Source organism: Eriocheir sinensis, chromosome 39 (assembly GCF_024679095.1).
Source record: "Eriocheir sinensis breed Jianghai 21 chromosome 39, ASM2467909v1, whole genome shotgun sequence".
Lineage (NCBI taxonomy): Eukaryota > Metazoa > Arthropoda > Malacostraca > Decapoda > Varunidae > Eriocheir > Eriocheir sinensis.
Window position 1 is genome coordinate 5,934,460 of NC_066547.1, and position 16,389 is coordinate 5,950,848.

General features: G+C 44.7%; 1 protein-coding gene across 8 annotated transcripts in view; it reads right to left on the minus strand.

Moving 5' to 3' along the window:
* Positions 1 to 16,389, minus strand: part of LOC127008919 (homeotic protein antennapedia-like) — a 101,909-nt gene that overhangs the window by 56,912 nt on the left and 28,608 nt on the right. The window contains exon 1 of one of the 8 annotated variants that reach the window (XM_050881400.1): positions 7,594 to 7,632. The exons of 6 other annotated variants lie outside the window; for them this stretch is intronic. In XM_050881400.1, coding sequence (XP_050737357.1) covers positions 7,594 to 7,614 — 21 coding nt within the window. In that variant the 5' untranslated portion in view covers positions 7,615 to 7,632. Of the gene's footprint in view, positions 1 to 3,822; positions 3,918 to 7,593; positions 7,633 to 16,389 lie in introns of those variants that run through there. One more of the 8 variants, XM_050881398.1, reaches the window with a different exon arrangement.

Here is a 16,389-nt window from a genome sequence, read left to right on the forward strand (position 1 = left end):
AACTACTTTTATGTTCCTTGTCCAGCGTCATTCGGCCTCCAAACCTCGCTTCAAACTCCTTAGATAAGCAAGGGACAGGTATGCCATTCTGCTCTACTTTCCTTCCACAAAACATTTGCATGATCCTCCGCAAACTACTTTTATGTTCCTTTTCCAGCATGATTCGGCCTCAACAACTCTCTCCAAATACCTTAGATGAGCAATGAACACATAATTTTCTCTGGTCTACTTTCTATCCAACAACTTTTACCTGATTATCAGGAAACTACTTTTATGTTTCTTTCCAGCGGTCCTCGGCCTCCACAACTCACCCCAAACTCCACCTTTATGCCTCAACCTCCCCTTCCTCCGCCTCAGGCCTTCACCTCCCAGCCGACTTACCCCCGACAGAGGCTCAATGACGAATGCAATTAATCTTGTCTCAGAGGCCGATTGTCGCCCCCAACACGACCATAAGGCGACCAACACACTCCTGGCGGCCTCCTTCCTCCCCCAGCCAGCCACAGGGACGCCCAGCCAACCTCTGACCCCTCACGCCGCGCCCCTCACACCTCCCTTCGGTCGCCCCTATCCCGGTCCCTTCACGGCGCTCTCCAATTCAGACATAAATTTTGTGTTAGCGTCACGTTACGTTCTAGTTTATTGGATATTTTCGTAGCTGATGGATTCGATGTGTTTCCAAGCACTTTCCTGATTTGGTTCGCGCTGTGTGGCTTTCTTAATGAAGGTCTGACTTTGGAAACCTACTGCGGACGTTTCTCGTGATTTTGTACACGTGTTTTTTACTAGTATGTTTGTGGTTATTCTTTTTACCTTTGTCTATCTTTCTCTCTCTATCTCAAGATCGTCGTTCCTTAATCGTCAATAACAAACACACACACACACACACACACACACACACACACACACAAACACACACACACGCAACCTTCCACAACCACACCACCACCACCTTTCTTTCCCACCTCTACCACAGTGACTAAATATAAGACCAATGAACACCACCACCACTACCACCACCATCACCACCACCACCACCACCACCAAACGCCCCCCTGCCGCCGCGCCCTGGCCTTCTATGTGCTCAGAGAAAATAACAGTAACACAGCAAATAGAGAAACGTTTGCTTAAGGCTGAATGTAAATGAACAGACCACCGCATGAACACTGCCGGCTCCCTCCACCACAAACACACACACACACACACACACACACACACACACACACACACACACACATATACAAACAACATGCCTTTTGGACACTGATACAAAGGCAAACACTCATTAATAACAGCATTTCAGTGTGGTTTTGTTCTGTGTTTGTGGTGTTTTATCCTTCTGTCTGTGGGGGAAAGATTCAAGACCCTTATTTATTACTATTATCATCATTATCATCAATATAATTTATTCTGGTACTACTATCACTACTACTACTACTACTACTACTATCACTACTACTACTGATACTACTACAATTACTACCCCCGACCTCTATCCCAACAATAATTACGGGCACTTTAACAACGCCCCTTTTCTTTGATTGCCCTCTGTTAATATTTGCCTCCGTGGATTAGAAGGGAGTGCCGTGATTACTTTTGGTCGAGGTTTTGTTTTATGAGGAGACGAACGACCTCGGTGCGAAATGGGGTCATGTTCCTCGTCCTTTTCTTTCCTCCCCTCCCATTTTTTAACGCTCCTTCTGCTTCTCTTTCTTTTCTTTCTTCTGGTTATTTTCCTTCTTCCTCCTCCTACTCCTCTCCTGACATTTTTTTTAACCCTCTTCATTCTTTTCTTTCTTTCTTTTTTTTTTTTTCCTTCCTCCAATTTTTTTTTCCTATTTTCCTTTCTTTACCTCGTTTGGCCTTATTGCTTATGCTTGCTTTCTCTTTCTTTTTCTCGTTTTTTTTTCTTTCATCATTCTCCTCCTCCTCTCCTCACATTTTTAACCCTCCCTCTTCTCTTTCTTTCTTTCTTTTTATTTTCCTTTCTCCATTTTTTTCAGATTTTCTTTTGGCTACTTCGTTTTAGCTCATTGCCTTCTTATATTAGCTTTTCTTATCTTCATTTTGGCCTCTGTTTTCCTCTTTCCTGATCTTTAATTTACTGGAAACGATGAAGTGCTTCCCAAACAATCAAACAAACAAAAAAGAAATAAAAAAAGAAAATCCACATGGCTCTCAGACTAAGCACGATTCAGGGACCCCCCCAAAAAAAAGCTAATAAAAAAAAGTTGACAAGAGATACATCACCTTTATCAGCGATGGTCCGCACAATGAAATAATAAAACGTTTAGATCGCCTAATATATAAGTGTCAGTGACCAGCAAAAGCTCCCCTGAACTGAGCATTGGATCTTTTGGACGACGGGTTGGACGAGAGAAAGAGGAGGAGGAGGAGGAGGAGGAGGAGGGATGGAAGAAGGGAGGGCTGAGAGAGGGAGAGAAGGAAGGAGTACTGAAAGGACTGAATGAATGAATGATTGAATGTAAAAAAAAAAGAGGAAGGAACGAGGGAGCCAAGAATTGAAGGAACGAAGGAAAGAGTCAAAAAGGAAAACTGCGCAAAAAGTAAAAGGCAAAATGGTGTTAAAGGTTACTGAATAGGGTTGAAGGGTCTGAAAGTTTATTAGAAGAAGCACACACAAAAAAAAGGAGTTCCAGGTGAGTTAAGAGTGAGGTGAATGTGAGGGGACGTCATGAGTAGAAGGAGGAGGAGGAGAAGGGAGGGAGAGGGAGAGATGGAGGGAAAGAGAGACGAAGGAAGGTAGAAATAATGAAAGAAATGAATAAATAAAGGAAAGGAAAGAACAGGGAAGGAAGGACAGAAGAAGGAAAGGACGGAAGGAAAGAGGGAACAACCGGCAGGAGGGAGGGAAGGGAGGAGGGGGCGTTACCGACATTAAATAGAGGGAAGGCATGAACCCGGCGGTTATTAAGGTGTCATGCGCGGCGAGGGTGGTGGATGAGGGGCGATAAAGTCCTCGTCATGTCAAAGGGGCGACTTTCTCCCTTACCGCCGCGCCAGAATACGACAATATTGAAAATAGATCAGTTTTGGCATACGGACGACCCCTCGCGGCGCATGACGACCTCGGGAAGTCAATGAATTACAGGTAATGAGAGGAATCCTTCACGTGTCATGCATGGGGGGAGGGGGGAGGAGGGGGAGGAGGGGGATAAGGGAGGCAGGGGGGAGGCACAGCTTTACTTAATCAGAATGTGAAGGAGATTGATGCCGAAGTGAATGTTCCGTCCATAGCAATCAGTCTCACGTGTACCGCCTCGAGCTAACGAAGTATTTCCTGCTTTTTATGGTCCAGAAATATTGCAAGTAAGATCCAAAATGTTCGAATATTCATAACAACTAGATAAAAAAAAAAGGTGCAAGTAAAAACGTGAATATTTACGACCACTAACTAATTTGCTGTCATTTTTATTAACCTAGCAGATACAATATGAAAAACGCCTCCAAAGACTAATATTAACAAGACACATTGATTATGAGTAAACAAAACACAACAACCTTACCTACTAAAACAACGAACATAAATATCAAGGAAAAAAACAACGGAATTCTTACCTACAAACCCCCAATTTTATAACCTTTTTCCACGAACATGCCAACAACCACACACACTAACTAACTAGAGACTGTCAGTCAGAACACAAATTAATGTGCAAAACAATATAAGACAAGATAACAAGACAAGAAAACCATAAAGGAAGATAACGAAGAGCAGAATGAGAAGGCGGAGAAGGGGAGGATAGCCAGACGTAATACCCACAGGACAGAGGACGGTGAAGAATCTTGATCAAAACTCACCTTATCAGATGCTAAGTACCACCACATCCCCGACAACCACGCCCATCACCACCACCACTCCAATATCACCAACCCCTATGTCCACCATCACCCCCGAGGACAGAGCACACGAGTCTCACCAAATACAAGACCCCGAAACAGACCATCAAAAGGAGGGTTAAAAAAAGTTGTTGTCTCAGTAGCAGCAGCCCTCCCAAACCCGGTCCCTTGCTTCCCACACTGTATCACCGGCTCGACTAACCTCATCGGCTAAAAACTGTGTCGGGAGGCGAAAAAAGAAAGCCCCGCACAGCCCTATCAGTTCTGGCGAGTACCTAAGCCCAATTTGTCAAGAGCAATGAGACTCAACAGGAGAAGGAGAAAAAATAAATGGTACTTAAAAATAGATGTGGCTAAGAGAAGAGGTGAGGGAGTATGGGAGGAAGGGAGAGAGGGAGAGAGAGAGAGAGCAGACTATGGTTGGTGTGTGTGTGTGTGTGTGTGTGTGTGTGTGTGTGTGTGTGTGTGTGTGTGTGTGTGTGTGTGTGTGTGTTTAGCACCTGGCTTGGCACCGCACGTCAGGTGAGCCACATTGATCCACAGGTGCTACTTGTTACCTGTGCTGTAGGCGTGTGGGGGGTGGGGGGGTGTACAGGTAGAGGGGGAAGGGGCCGTACAGGTGAAAGGGGGGAAGGGATGGAGAAGTATGTACATGGGGAGTGAAAGGGGGTTAGATTCTCCTCACCTCTGCCCCCCACTTTTTTTATCTTATCAGTTTATTAATCAACGTGTTTTATCTGTGTTACGTGTCAATTACCTGCCACCTATCTGTCTCTATGGTTCTAATCGCTCTCACTTTCTACTATATATGCCTTTACCGAGAGCTCCATTTGCTTATTTATGTGTTAAGTTGTATGTTTAACTTACTATCCATCTCTGTCTGTCTCTTATTTACTCTCTAACCGTATCTCGCAATAGTTTGAGTCGTTTAATTGGGTCATAATACAAAGGAAAACAAACAAGAGACAATCATTAACAAAAGTAAACATAATAAACTAGAGTACGAAAAAAAAATCACAAAGAAAAAAAAAAAAGGCACAAATCTCCCTCCCACCCTCGATAGCGCGCGCCATAACCATCCTCAACAGGCAGGCGGCGACTTTTCCCTCGCAACTCACACGCCGAGGAGGAGGAAAAGCCCACCACCCCTGCTGCCTCCCTCCCTCCTTCTCTCCCGTCCTTTCCCTTCGCCTCTTAACTCAGCAGGGCCGCGGGAGGGCGAGGTTAAGGAGGGTACATGATTCTGCTTCTGCGGGACGGGACACACAGACACACGCACGCTCTGGTTACTTACGGGAAGGAATTTAATGGTTTTCGTGTGTACTCTCTCCTCAAAAAACATCCATAAACATAAAGCAAACACAATATCTCACCCACTTTAATCTTTCTTACAATTCCTCTTTTATGGTCTTGAAAATCTGTAATCGGTATTTTTATTCATCAGTATAAAAGTGTCATTCAAAAACCTAAATTAAACGTCTACATGAAGCCGTGTTATCATGTCCCGCGCGTATTATGTGAGTCTTTTTTTACGTCTCCGAGAATCTGAGTGTTCCCAGAGCGACCGCGAGCTGCCGCCTAATCTAATAACGGCCCGCGATGGTCTCTTGATATTCGCATTACCATAACAATGCCGTCCCGGGGCCGTCCATCTTCCCTTTCCAGAAAAAGAGAAAGATAGAGGGAGAGAGAGAGAGGGAGAGAAGGACAGGGAGGCCGCACAAAAGACTATAACATATCTACCATTCATTATGTGACCATGATTGTTCAGTTTTAGTATTTTTTTTCTTCCTTTACTTTTGTTATATTCACTATTTTTTTTTACTGTCTTTTGTATTTAGGAAAAACATATAGTGGTAAGGTTTTTGTTCTTGGGTAAATAGTTGCTTAATTTTCTCCTGTATTAAGTGCCACTGGTCAAACAATCACCGTCGTTACGTACTATTTCCATGCAACTGAATGCCAACAAACCCGACAACTCAGTCTCAGCCGGGATCACACCAAAGCCTCGTAAGCACTCTGGAAGCCAGTCGAGGAGGCTTCAGGAAATGGCTGCGCGGGGAAGGCGGCGGTGGAGGGTGTCACGACGCGCTCATAAACAAGCCTTAATGAGACAAGAACACGGCGCGGCGACGGCTCGTGTGTGTGGCTCACTGCGGACACGACAACTTGCCTTTTGTCTGACACCCGAGTGGCTCACCTCGCCCACTCGCTGCCACTCACGCCCCTCACTCGCCCCTGCACCACGAACCATACTATTTTGTCTTGCATAAAAGCAATCAATACGTTACCAGAATACCTCTCAGAATTTTATATGAAGAGAAGCCTGGTATAATAAGCATTGCCAGAGGAATATTGATAGATACATATTTACAGGAGACGCAGAACAGGAACATTTAGTCGTTATAATTACTGCGATGAGAACATTTTTGTGTCACATAGTTTCTTTCAATTATTACGATATGCGATGGTCTCTAAAATTACCTAATTATCAAAGCAATACACACACTTTTTATACAGCTAAATTGGCAGCTTAGGGGAAAAATAAATAATGGAATGATGCTATCGTTACTGGAGTCTAACGTTAAGAAAACACAGTGTCTCAGTCAGCAATGGTAAGGCACCCCGTCACTGCGTCACTCACCCCATAGAAGTCAAGCTCTCCTTCTCCGGCACCTCCACTCAAGGGCTCCGTCTCCGGCACCAGCCACATGGCACTCACGGCTCACACCTTAGCACTGGGGGCGGCGGAAGTCACGGTGCCAGGCCTACCCGCGGCTCCCCTAAGCTCCCCTTCCATCGCCATGACTCTACCTATCATCGGGACCCAACCCACTCGCCGCCACCTCCCGTTCCGCTGCTCCGTCCCCTCCCCTAACCATCCTGTCTCAATCCGTCCCTAACTTATCGACAAATCAGTGTTATATTTGTTGTTAGGAGCTGAAGGATGTATGCCGTTCATCAGGAGCGTCTAACTCGTTCGTGAATTATTTTGTTGTATTTGGCGCCGCGAAGAAAAAAGGATGGATACGTGCGGGCTGATAAATAGTGCGGTGGGGCCTAAACACGAGTCCCTAACTTGTCTTCTGGTCTTGTCTTGTATACACAGCGGTAACGCCTCCTCCTCCTCCTCCCCCGCGGCCTGGCAAGCTCTTCACCTCCCCTCGTTAACAGGTTTATTCATCTACTCGCCCCACTGTGAGAAATAAAAATATGTACGGTAGTTCCTCAGTGTCAAATTCTACTGTACTCATTGATAAAGCAGACAGACAATCTCTTAAACTTTGCCTTGCCATATTGAAGACTGACTTATTCACTTATATAGTTGACGATTTCATTGAAACACGTATTGCTTTAGTGTCTGGTAACGCCTTAAGCTGTACTCGAAAAGCAGACAGACCTTAAACTAATACCTTAAACTGTGCCTTGCCATATTTTTCAAAAGATCGGCTGGTTTATTTATAGTTGAATTCATTGGTATACTTATTGCTTTAGTGTCTAGTAACGCCTTAAGATGTACAAACTTTGCCTTGCCACATTAAAGATTGACTGATTAATTTATAGTTTACGAGTTCATTGATATACTTGTTTTAATGTCTAGAAGCGTCTTAATACCTATACGTCCATGTAGCGCCGGGTAAAGAGGGGATTAGATGGGGTTCTTACACGACACAGAACACAGAACACAGAGACACACAGATGGGTTGGCCAAGTGGAGGAAGGTCTACTCACCGTCATCAGCCCCTCGAACATTGTGATGCCTTGGGAGGAGAACAATCTATTACTTTGGGGACACGTAAACACCGCAAGGTATACTCAATTCTTACAGCCGACGGCCTTACGTTTAATATATGAACACTTACAAGAAGACAAAATTTAGGTAACTGAATTTCATCTTAAGATAAAAACAAAACAAACATGACATTTATTTGGATCCCTTTAGGTTTTCCCAGTCGTCCGTCACTGGAAACGAGACAAAGCGAGAAGACTCCCACGGAACCAATTTAGGGGAGAATCAATTGTTTTAAACTCGTGGGAGAGGGAGGGTGAGGGGCTGGGTTGGGGGGGTAGCGAGAAAGGTGTGGGCCATAGACTCACACACACCTGGACACCGCCATCGCCACCGATCACTATGGCGCCACACAGTGAAGTCTGGTCTTCGTCTTTTATTTATAGCGAAGAAAACAAAATAATACCGTTGATAAGCAAAAGCTGGTCTGTCTTAATCCCTTTTGTCTCTAATCAGTACCTTTTTGTAATGAATCTCTAAGGTAGTTAATTGACTGCTACCTGCATATACCTCATCTCCCAATGATTCCCTCCCTTTCTTACCGCTATATTTCCTTCTTTTCCTTACTAAATATTTCCTTTCCTTCCTTATTTTCACTAGAATCAAAGGAACAAATAAGAATCACACTAATAAGTAATACCAAACGACTACCACCTCCATGACAACACTTCTAACACTTCTTTAAAAGGGGATGTAAAAAGGCTAAGCCCCCTCATCCACGCCCTCGCTATAAGCTGATCTTGACGCGGGGAAATAAAAAAGACCCTCGCGTTTTCTTCATCAGACGTAGCTTGTTATTTTAATATTCTCCGGCCCACCCTCCATTACCCCGCCGACCTCGCGTGGCTGCCTCGCATACTGGTTCATTTTGAGAGGAACTGGACCGGCAACATCACAAAATGGGAACTCACCGTTGGAGAAAAACCGTTCTTGTTCCCTTCCCGACTTACTCTCCTTCTGCCTCTCCCTTCCCTCCACTTTTCCCTCTCTCCCTTCACTCCCTGCATGAGCCCCTCTCTCTCCCTTCTCTTGCCTTTCCTTTCCTCCCCTCCTCAAAACCCGAATGCTGCTGAATTCCGAAGTAACCCGAAAGTGTGAAATGAGAACGGTTCCCAGAGATTTAACTGCATTTTTCTTTGTGTGTGTGTGTGTGTGTGTGTGTGTGTGTGTGTGTGTGTGTGTGTGTGTGTGTGTGTGTGTGTGTGTGTGTGTGTGTGTGTGTGTGTGTGTGTGTGTGTGTGTGTGTGTGTTTTGTAATTTTGTTGTAGAAAAATAGTTTATTTTTAGTATAAATCATAGATAAGTACTTTAATTGGAGCATAAAATAAACTGGAATGTCACACACACACACACACACACACACACACACACACACACACACACACACACACACACACACACACACACAAACACACACAGGAAATACTTTGTGTGTGTGTGTGTGGCCAAGGCCGGGGCATCACTATGGGTGTATTATGCTTCCAGACCTGCCCTCCCTTCATCTACCTCCCCCTCACCTGTCCCCCCTCACCTGTGCCCTTCTGACCCCTTTACCTGCCCTTACCTCACCCCCTTCGCAGCCCATCCCTCACCTCGACCATTTCACGGCGGTTCTATTCTCTGAGCATTTCCAGCGTAAAAATACAAATTCTACCTTTAACTTTTTTCCCTTATACAAATACAAAAATCACTAGCACAAACTATCCCGAAGTTAATAAAAAAAGGCACCGTGAATAATGTTTTAAAACCCTTATATAAAAAAAATAAGTCTCGGTTACGACGCTGAATAATTTACTCGCCATATATATAAAAAAAAGGGAAATTCAGGATGCGTTTCCCACAGGCCTCATGGGACTTAAAGGGATATTCCCCACCATGAAATTGCTCCCTGACGCTCCCAGACCCAACGCCCCCTCCTGCCTCCCACAGCGCCCCCAACCCCCTGCCCCTCCTAAGCCTCCCTCCCGCCCCCTGTTCCTGATGAGTGTGGAGGAGCGGTGAAGGAAGGAAAGGGGAGGGAAGGAAAGGAACGCCGTCTAGAGGAGGAAATGCCATAAAAAAGAAAAGGGTTAGAGGTAGGTTGGGGTTTGTAAGAAGAGTAGCATTGATTTTTTTTTTAATGAGCTTGTTAACTTCAACTTCACCGAAACAAAAAGAGCAAAAAGTCCGGTTTAGGTATGTATAGAGAATCCAAAAACGAGGAAAACTGATCGAAATATTGTCATACCATTTGAAATCTGCGGTGGCTTGTATTTTAACAGCCTCAGAATACTTCAAATCACGTGCAACTTTGATGAAATCCCCAACTAACTCGCCTAAGAAAAAGGCTATCCATACTCCCTCTAACTGAAGAAAATGATGAAGACAATGAGTTACGCAAGTCAACAGAACCATAAATCTAACGTTGGCTTCCCCAGCGAGGCCTGACGCGTTCCTGCCGGCGGAGAAGGAAGGGTGATGGAGGGAAGGGAAGGAGAGTGAGAGGAGGAAGAGGAATGGGAGGGAGGAAGGAGAACGAGGAGGAGGAGGAAGGGGCAGTGGAAGTGGTGTGTGACGGTGGTGGTGGTGGTGATTGTGAACTATTATTAGCTGAGTGGTCTGAGTGGGTGAGTGAGTGAGTGAGTGAGTGACTGAGTGAGTGAGTGAACAGCAGAGCCACGGCGTGCATTACGTGATGACTCCTCATTCCTCACACAAAGAAAGAAAGGAGAAAGAAAAAAAAATGGATTCCGTCTGTCACTGAGATATACGAGAAACTGAATCGACCTTTTTTAATACCATATTCAATTTGTTTTCATTGTTTCTACGGATCGTACTTAACTTTTTATACTCGTGCCAAAGAAGGAAATGCATCATCAGTTTCGTCGTACTTGATTTGCCTCTTTTCCTTTATTAAAACTGACAATATTTCACTCATTTCGTATTTCTGAATGTTTTCCCTTCTGGCAGCCTCCATTTGCGGTGTTTATCCCCATTTTGCAGTTCGTTCCTCATCCTCAGGCCTCGACCCACCCTCACCCCTCCTCCTCCCCTTTCCCTCCACCCCTCTCCACCCTTCTCCTCCCTTGCCAGCGGTCGCGGTCAGCTGTCTCGAAGCAGAGGGAGGGAGACAGGCAAACAGACGTGGGGAGAGGGAGAGAGGAGGGAGGAGGGAGAGTGCCCGAGAAAGAGAGAACGGGAGGCAGAATTTAGACTGTAGGCGGCAGGGAGAAAGGAGAAAGAGGAGCAAAGATGGAGAGATGAGAGAAGGGGGGAGGAACAGAAGGAAGAAAGGGGATGAAGAGAAAAGAGAGGAAGGAAAAGGGAAATAAAGGGAGTGAGGAAAGGACGGATGGCTGGACGGGCAGAGAGAATGGGAAGAAAGGAAGGAGGGAGGGAGGGAGGGAGGAGGAGAGGGAAGGAGGAAGGGTAGGAGGGAGGCATTTTGTGACTGGTTAGAGATTGACTACCACAAACTGAAGTGAAAAGAGTTGTGTGTGTGTATGTGTATATTTCTATCTATATGTTTCTGTCTGTGCCTATATCTATCTATCTATCTATGTAACTATTTATCTATCTATGGGGCCACTTACTCCACCCGGATATATGGAACATTAAAGGACATTGGCCATCACCCACGAATAAGTAAAATTTCCCTCTCCCTCCTCTCTCTCTCTCTCTTTCTCTCTTTCACGCGGCAGGAAGGGAAAGAAAGGAAAAAGTCTATGTATTCTTTAAACGGACGAGAGAGGGGCCATAAATTCTCTCTGGTCGGCAAGGCAATGAAAACGGGAACTCGGACGTGCTCCCGAAAACTCTGCGGGCCCAACAAGCCTTCTGTCAACTTCCCTCGGGTCGGTAATCAGGTTTTTGTTTTTATTATTAATTTTTCTCCTCCTCCTTTAGCTTCTTTTTATCCTCCTCATTGTCTCCTTGCATCAAGGATTCCGGTTTGACCGTTTTTTATCATGTTTTTGTCTATCTTATTTTTTGTCCCTTTCCTCATCCTTTTTCTCCTTCTCATCCTCCTTTTCTTCCTCCTGTTATTGTATTTACCTTAACTTTTGTCCCTTTTCCTTTTCATCTTCCTCCTTACTCACTTTTTATTCCTCCTCCTCTTCCTTTTCTCTTCCTCTTCTTTCACCCATGCCAGCTAATCTCTTATTTCCGTCGTTATTCGCATTTTTTTTCTCCCTCTCTCTCTTCCCCTATTCGTCTTTTGCACCCTTCGTCCTGTTCCTGCTGCCGGTCAGTCTATCACGCACAGACTGAAGGGTCTTATCTCGCCTATTCCGTCGCCTTATCTTACGCCCTCCGGTTATGGTCATATTATTCGTGCTGGTGGTGGACAGGGCTGCTTTAGGGGGACACTTTTGGGGTTGTTTTGGCAGAAGTTTTATATAGGAAAAATAGTTATGAGAGAGTCAGGCTACTTCATTTCTTAAGGATATAAAAAGATATTAAATTTATGGATCTTGGTTTTATATTTATCCCTGTCCTTATGGTTTCCTTTTAAGGATGGTAACTATTTTTATTCTTTTCTCGCCCTCTTTTCTTTACCTATTCTCTAAATATATCAAGCGTCCCTCAATCTTCCTTTTATTATTTTCTCTTTTCCTTTCATTCTTTATTATACAGTTTTCCTTCGACTTCTATTCCTTCCTTTTTTTTTCTATTTTCGTCTCTTTCCATCCTTCTATTCTGTCACATCTCAATCAATCTTTCCTACTTTCCTTTCTATTTCTCCCTATCTATTATCCCCCTTTCCCTCTCAATCTCCCTCTTTCCTTCCTTCCTTCCTTCCTCTCTCCCATCTTCCCTCTTCTCTCCCTTCCCCCAACAGGAGGCGATAACTGCGTCGATCAAGCGATACCACCATTATCCTTCCTCTCCCTTCTTCCCTTCCTCCCTCCATCCATTCTTCCCTCATACTGACCCTTCCTCTCCCTCGGACGCTCCAGGAAGGGGAGACTGAAGGGAACGTGTTGCGTTGATTCACTGACGTCTCGGGATGTTTGGTGGAAAGGTTTTGTTTTCATGATGATATAAATTCGGATTTTTGGCCTTTTTTTTCTATTTCTATTTGATGTCTTTGTATTTCCTTCGAATATGACAATGTTTTATCTGCTTTTTCAACCTTTTTGTCTAGATATTCGAAGCTTCCATCATTCCTTCTTTGACTATTTCTTGTTTTCTTTCGTTCTATAGTACTTTTTTCCTACCATATACATTTTCGTTTCCTTCTTTCCTTCCTTCCTTCTATTACAATGACAGAAAATATAATGCTTAATAGTTTGTTTTATACCCGAATTCAGCATCAGTGGTTGTAAGGGATTTAAATAAGTTTCTTTCAATCAACGTTTACCAAAAGTTAGCATGGTACATAGTTCTTCATTTGTTAAGAGTAAAACTACAAAACAAAAATCGAGGACCTACGGAAAAGAATACGCGTGTCGAAATATTCAATAAACGAGGATTTTTGTCTCGTATATTTGCTGCAGAAACCCTAGAATCCCGGAGGGCCATTGTGCTGGCCCCCATCGCACCCCCCACTCCCTAACTGCACCGTCCCCGCCCCCACCCACGCCCCCTTCTCGCTCTTGCCCAAACCTTCCTCCTCCTCCCCCCACGCCCTGACTGAACCGCTCCAGCCTCGCCCCTTTCTCCCCAGCCTCCCTCCGCTTCTTCTCCTCCTCGTCCTCCGTCCCCCGCCTCAATCTCCTCGCATCCTTCTCAACCCTCCTCCTTCCTTCCGGCTCCACCATCCTTCTCGGTCTTGTGTTTCCATTTTTGCAGCGTCTCGCCAGGAGGGCTGAGGAGACGCCCGAAAAGGGAGATTGAGGAATAATACTTTTCCTTCGCGTGAAAAATCCATCGCGTGTAAGTTGAATGTTATGATTCTGACAGGTATTTCTTCTTATTGATGTGAAAGAATTTAATGTGTGACTTTGCTTGACAACTAATGTATTAAATTTGTATCCTTTTCTGTCTTTCTTTTTCCTTAATTATATTTTATGAAGGCTACAAAATTAAGTTCAAACATACAAGAGAATCAGCAAATAACATCAAAACAAAAAAATAAATAATGGTTGAGCGTATTTTGGAGCAGTTAACCAAGAAAAAAAAAACTAGAAAATAACTAACAATAGGTCACTTAAATTTGCTCATCTTATTTAATCAAGCCCCATTTCCTCCGATACCTCCCCTTTTCCCTTCTCAGCCCCTCGTACCCATTCCTGCCCCTTGCCTCCGCCCTCCTCAGCCCCCCGCCGCGCCCCTCCTTGGCTCAACGCTTCATAATGAGGTCCGGAAGAAGGGGAGGAGGAGGCGTTTCTTCTTCATATGAAAGGAATTAAAATAAGGAAGTGACGCCAAGGGGTGTGTGTGTGTGTGTGTGAGAGAGAGAGAGAGAGAGAGAGAGAGAGAGAGAGAGAGAGAGAGAGAGAGAGAGAGAGAGAGAGAGAGAGAGAGAGAGAGAGAGAGAGAGAGAGAGAGAGAGAGAGAGAGAGAGTAAAATGGAAAATAATGAGAATGAGACACAGGAAAACCAATATAAAAAGGGAAACAAAAATAAATATAGCCAAGGTGAGAATGAACAGGTAAAAAAAATAGAAACGGATGAAAAGAGGAAATGGAATAGATAAGAATAACACACAAATGAAGAAAACAATACAAATTAGCAGGAAACAAAAAAAAAAAAAAGATGGTCAAAATCATGTCCTCACAGCTACTAAGTCAACTATCACCTCTCCTCCCGAAATTGACCTCTCTTTTTGGACACTCCTTTGCTCTCTATTCAGGAGCAGTAAGTAGCGGGCTTTTTTTATATATATTTTTCTTTACGCCCTTGAACTGTCTCCTCAGCTGTAAAAAAAAAATACTCAGGCAAATCTAACGCTCTCGCTGAAGGCAGGAAGACAGGCAAGGGAACGCACCGAGCTGATCACCGAGACTCGTGATGTACGCACCTTCCCTGGACCCTGACGAGAGGGGCGCGGCGGGCGGCTTTGATCGGACCCCACTCACTGCTCTGCGGCCGCGACCACCACCGTAACACAACGACCGCTACGTGTGCTTATCATGGCCATAGATCCTCGCTACAACGACCACCACCATGCACTGTTAATGCCTCACATACCACTGCAAACACTATCGTCACCATCAGAACACGATAACATCACTGCAAGCACAAGTATTTCCGTTAAAGAAAAAACACATTGCAGCCTCCATTATCACCTGCAACAATTTTCTAATACTGAAACCACACCAGCCACCACCACTGTCTACCGCAACACCACTACAGCAACCACAAACGCTCTTCAACCACCGCAAGTACTGTTCCTATTATGACCACAACACAACCACTGGCAGCATTTGCGTGACTGTTGCTACTCTTCCTTCACCAGGCCCTAACCACCACCACCACCACCAAGACCGTCATCACCCGCTGCACTGTCTAGCAACACTAACCGCCATCACCAGCAGGAAGAACACCACGTCAGCACCTATCAACACCATCAGCAACACCACTGCCACCTATGAAGTCTGCAAACAATTCTAAACTTTATAATTTACATCCGATACATACTAAAACTTCATTGTGTAATTTAATAACGTCGTAAACTGAATATTGCGTTACACTTCTGAGGAAATGAGTGTCCATATTTCTATCACATCAAGATAATTAACTACACTTCATCATACCCCGAGCTCCTAATCACGCCAGAGACAACCGCTTCCACTCTGAAGACATAAAGAGCAATCATATATCCGATTATCCTCCTAAAATGGAGCGGCGGAAAGCGTGATGACTTAGAATGCAAGAGAGGAGAGTTCGCCGGCATTTGTAAATTAATAAGAAAAACACATATTCCCCGGGCTGATAACGCACATCCGCTAACAAGACTCCTTTTATATATACGCATCCTCAAGGTGATTATCCATGAATAAATAAAAGAAAACTCATTATCGTTAAACCCTTATATCAATACGAGGCTCCCTGGCACGTTGATATCCACTGTTGTGTTACCGATAAGATCAACACGTGCTTCCCCAAAACCCACAGGTGAGCCAGGTGAGCCGGCCCTCCCGACACACCTGTAAACGACGGGGCGAGGGGGGGTGAGAAGACAAGGCAGGGAGGAATGAGCCAGGTAAGGAAAAGAGAAGACAGGTAAGTGATAAAAGAAAGTAGATGAAGTCTGGCAATATAATAGAGAGGAAAAGGGAAGAAGCAGGCAAGAAAATAAGACAAAATAAATACTAGAAGAGGGGACAGGCAGGCAAGATTGACAGGAAAGGGAGCCAAGAAAGAGTGTAGATGAGGGAGGCAGGAAGAAAAGGAAGAAGAGGACTCACGGAAAGCGAACGGTGAGTCCATAATGAGAACAATAAACGAAGTCAGACAAGAGTACCATAAATAGAGTTTAAGGTGAAGGCAAACAGAAGCATTGGGCCTGGGCGGGGTAGCAACAGAAGGGTAGAGAAATCAAGTAGAGGGCAGAGGGAGACAGGGCATAAGTAGAGAGGGGGGTAAGTAGACATGGGTTAGAGGAGTAGAGGAGGGAGATACGGGATAGAGGAGAGAGGGAGGAAAAGAGTAGAGACAGTCAAGCAAAAAAGAAGGAAAACAATCAAGAGACAGAAGAATGATTCGGGCAAGGAGTAACTCAGGTAAGGCGGTGCAGTAAACAAGCAACAAACGGTACTCGTGACTTGCAGAAACATTGATGCCGGGCAGAACACATCCGGTGAGCGGC